At 38.5% G+C, this 4,135-nt stretch overlaps 1 protein-coding gene across 1 annotated transcript; it reads right to left on the minus strand.

The window, feature by feature from the left end:
• Positions 1-212: 212 nt before the first annotated feature.
• On the minus strand, positions 213-923 carry LOC143615432 (uncharacterized). Its single transcript, XM_077088553.1, has one exon. It carries the CDS (start codon positions 921-923, stop codon positions 213-215), a length of 711 nt encoding a protein of 236 aa, XP_076944668.1.
• Positions 924-4,135: the final 3,212 nt, after the last annotated feature.

Genomic DNA, 4,135 nt, shown 5'->3' on the forward strand with positions numbered 1-4,135 from the left:
ACTAAACACTCATATGATTCTAGAACAGATCCTAGAAAAGCCATGTGTTCCTTGATAGTGTCAGTGGTCATGTTTCCAGTATTTTTCAGATTCACTGCAATGTTGCATTGGATAACATCATTTTTCGTTGAACTAGTAGCTTGAGCACTAGGGATTGTTCCTGAATAACTACTACTGTACTGAGGAGTAGCAGTGACATTTGTAACACAAGCTTAACTTATTGACTCAGCACAAAATGCAGTAGGAACCTTGGGATTTGGAGTAAATGTACTTGAATTAGAACCTTTGTAATACAAACCCACATCTTGTGATATAGCTGTGGATTTCATCTTTTGTTTCTTTCTAAGCTCCAGGTCATGAGCTTCAAGTTTTTCGATGAAGCTTGCCAAATTCAAACGAGCATAAGCAATGGGATTAGATTGTTGAATCATTATGAAAGTACCCCATTCGTCAGGTAAAGCATCTGCAAGTTTATCTATGTACTCATACTCAGGCTTGTCAATCTTCAGTCTCTTCATCTCATTCACAAGATAACAGTATCTTTCAATAAAATGAGCAAATGATTCACCCTTAACTTGAGTGAATATGTCAAATTCTTTCTTCAGCAAAGCAATTTTGCTCTTTCTCATGTCGGGATTTCCACGATCTTTATTCAACAATGCTTGCCAAATTGAGTAGCAAGAACCATTGTGTTTCAAAAGTTGAAAGATCTCAGCTTTGATGGACTGTTGAAATAGATTCAACATCTTTTTCTCTTTAAGGAATGAATCTTTATATACATCAGCAATCTGAGATAATCTATAATTTTCTCCATTCTCGTTCTTAGGGATGATGTATTCTTCTTCAAAAGCAGTCCACGTTTCATAGTTCAATGCCTGAACGTACGTCTCAAATTTATCGGCCCACGAAGGATAATCTTCCATAAAGCTTAGGAGGCTTATTGGCTGTACCCATCTCATTTTCCAAATTAATGTTCTGAAGTAAAACAGACGGTTGTGATACGAAAGCACTTAGGTTTTCCATTTTGATCACAGTCAACGTATATCTTCTTTGGTCAACGGATATGTTTGAACTCCAAGAAAGTCAACGTATAAGTCTTGGTCAAATGAGGTCAACGTATATGTTTTGAAGAACAGTCAACGTATATGTATGAAGTCAGCGTATAAGTTGTCACCTTATAATATATGCGGCGTATATGTTATACATGAAGAACGTATACGCAGTCATGACATATGCGGTGAAAATTTCCATGTTAATGATTTTGGAATTTGAGGATGCAGATGATGTAGAAATTGAATGAATTTTGGTAGGGTTTGTCATGGATGTGTATGGAACATACTGTGAGAGTTTGAAGAACTTTTGACAGTTGAAATCATAGATATAGACAAAATCCTTGAAAACTTGTGATGTTCACTAGTAACGAGCCATAAATCTCTGATACCGCTTGAAAGATGACATGCTGATGTATTCAACAATTAGGATCGATAGATGTTACAGCTTGAATCTCAAAGTGCGGAATTCATGACAGTGAACAACGCAAGTAAACATTAAGCACATTCTTCATTGATAACTTGAAAGATTACAAGATATGACTTTTTAGCAACTTTCTCTCTCTACTCTCTCTCTCTCTAACATTAACCAAAAGTCTGCATATTAACGCATAAGTCCCTTATTTATAGGAAACATGAACAAGCTCATCAAGTCCGTATATGATATACGGCGTATATCATATACGCCACATATGATATGCGTTGACTTGAAGACTTATTCGTTGGCTAAACTTAAACTATACATTTGACATTTTAGCTCTACACAATCATATCTAAGACATCTAAGACCCTAGCAATAGACATTTATGTCCTAACATCCCTTCTTTTGTATACTTTCATAGAATTTTGTCTTTTTGCTTTGGGGGTCTCAATTTCAGATATTTCTTTTCTCTTCAAAGGCCCCCTAACTTTAGGCTTTGGCTCAGCTATTATTGGCTCTTCATTCACACTTACCGGTTCATCATCAAATATTTCTTCAATTCTGGGCTCAACAATATGAATCTCTTCATCAATAACTTCATCAATCCTGGGCTATGGTTTGTCTGTTAATAGCAGCTGGCTTGCTTTCCATTGTTCTTCTCGTTCTGCTGCTTGAGCCCTTCTAGCCACTGCCACAGTTTCTGGTGCATGCTCATCTGGATTTAACAGGATATTATAATGAGTTCTGAGCATGACCAGTTGGGCAATGAATTTCACATATGTGTTCCACGGCATTTTTGGTCCTTCATTTTCTTTAGGTTCTTCTCTGACACCCAGCCAACTTCAGTTTCAATTTCAGGTTCTGGCTCAGGCTGTGTAGGCTCGGGCTCATATACGGTTTGTGCTATTGGAGTTTGTTCTTCAAATTGTTTCCTTTACAACGCCTCCATAGCTGCCCCTATGGCCTCATCAGCTAGCTTTTTTAGCCTCTCTTCCTCTTCTTCCTTCTTTTTCATATCAATCAGTGCCTCCAGCACCTCTTGAGGAACCTCCTCTTCTTCTTCTCTAACTACCACTCTATCTCTCTCTTGATTAATAAGTTTGATTACAGTTTGAACAGACTCTACTTCAGCTATGTATGGATCCACCACATTATTTTTTTGCAGCATATCATCTCTAGATTGCATTTTGTGTGCAAATTTGGGATGTTGGTCTTCATTAGTGAGTGCAATCCCTTTTCCTTTCTTTTGTCTTTTTGTAATCAGCTCTTGAGTTTCTTCTTCCTTTTCTGACTCCCCCTCATCCAATGCATCTTCTACATATTCTTCATTAATCATCTCAAGAGCACTGGATATCCCCACTTCAGTTTCTTCTTCACCTGGCCTCATCATATTGTTCATTTAAGCATTGTAGAGCATCTGCTTCTTGTTGGACATTCTCCTCCTGTTTTGGTGCATCTAAGGTCTTCTCAACCTCAGCCTGCTCCAGGGTTCGAATTCTAATCAAGGCTTGCTACAGAGCTTGCTCTATGGCCATGCTTTTCTGCTCTAGAAAGGCATTTCTCTCATTCAACATCAAATTTTCAAGTTCCAAATCAACGTTTTCATTTATAAGTGTATAAACATTTGGGCTTGAATCTAGTGTCTTCTGTGTGGGTGGAAATTCAGGTTCAGATAGTGGTTCTGGTGAAAAGGATTCAGGTGATGGTACGTTATAAGAGATGTTTGTATCTTGAGCAGATTCATGAACAGGAGAGGTTGGCGGTGTATGAACATGTGTTTATTGAAGAGATTGAACAGGTGGTGATATGGGTGGGGAGAGAGTAATTTGTTCATGGGTGGGTGAGATTGGTGGTGTTAGGAATTATGTGTCTTGTATTGGTTCAGGACTTGAGTATATTGGTTCTGTGATGGCAGGAGATGAGGGAATATTACCAAGAACAGGTTCATCAACTGGGTTATTAATCTCTGGTGCAGGGTCTGCAAATTCAACTACCTCATTACCAACAATTTGAAGAGCATGTTCATTTGCTTCATTATTTTGCTCTATAACTGTCACACCCGGCCCTGAGCGGCGGAAACAGCCGGGCGCGCGCGAGTGGGGATTGATAATTAAGCACGGGCCATTGCAAAACATTCAAAGATTTTCATTGCGCATGAAATGTTTAATACAAATACATTACATTGTTTAAGGATTACATAAAAACATCCAAGTATAAAAACTGTTGAAGATTTCCACGCCATATCCCCTTGCGCGGCGGGTACAACCACGCGCATCGAAGGGATAGAACTAAAATCTTCCAAAAAGCTAGTTTTAGATGTTCAGCGTGAGGTGCTCTAAGTGTGACTCCATGCGCTACCTAATTATCTCCTGAAAGACACGTAAAAACATTTGAATCAGTATAAACTGAGTGAGTTCACAAGTTTTAGTAACTTGATAAATCGTATTGCATCATAATCTTGATACAAATCATTATGAAACACAATTCTGATAGCATCATTAAAACACAAGCTTGGTAAAACATAGTTATATCAACATATTCTGATAAAATCGTTCCGCGGGTTACGCGCGAACATTTCTGGGAACTGTGCTCGTCTATGCAAAGTGGCGCTGCCACTACGAGCTAAAAATAAGTAATACCGTCCCGCGGGTTACGCGCGAACGTT

This window comes from Bidens hawaiensis, unplaced genomic scaffold (genome assembly GCF_021521415.1).
Source record: "Bidens hawaiensis isolate Kalapana, Puna unplaced genomic scaffold, B.hawaiensis_p1.1 tig00042902_1, whole genome shotgun sequence".
In the NCBI taxonomy this organism is placed as follows: Eukaryota; Viridiplantae; Streptophyta; class Magnoliopsida; order Asterales; family Asteraceae; genus Bidens; species Bidens hawaiensis.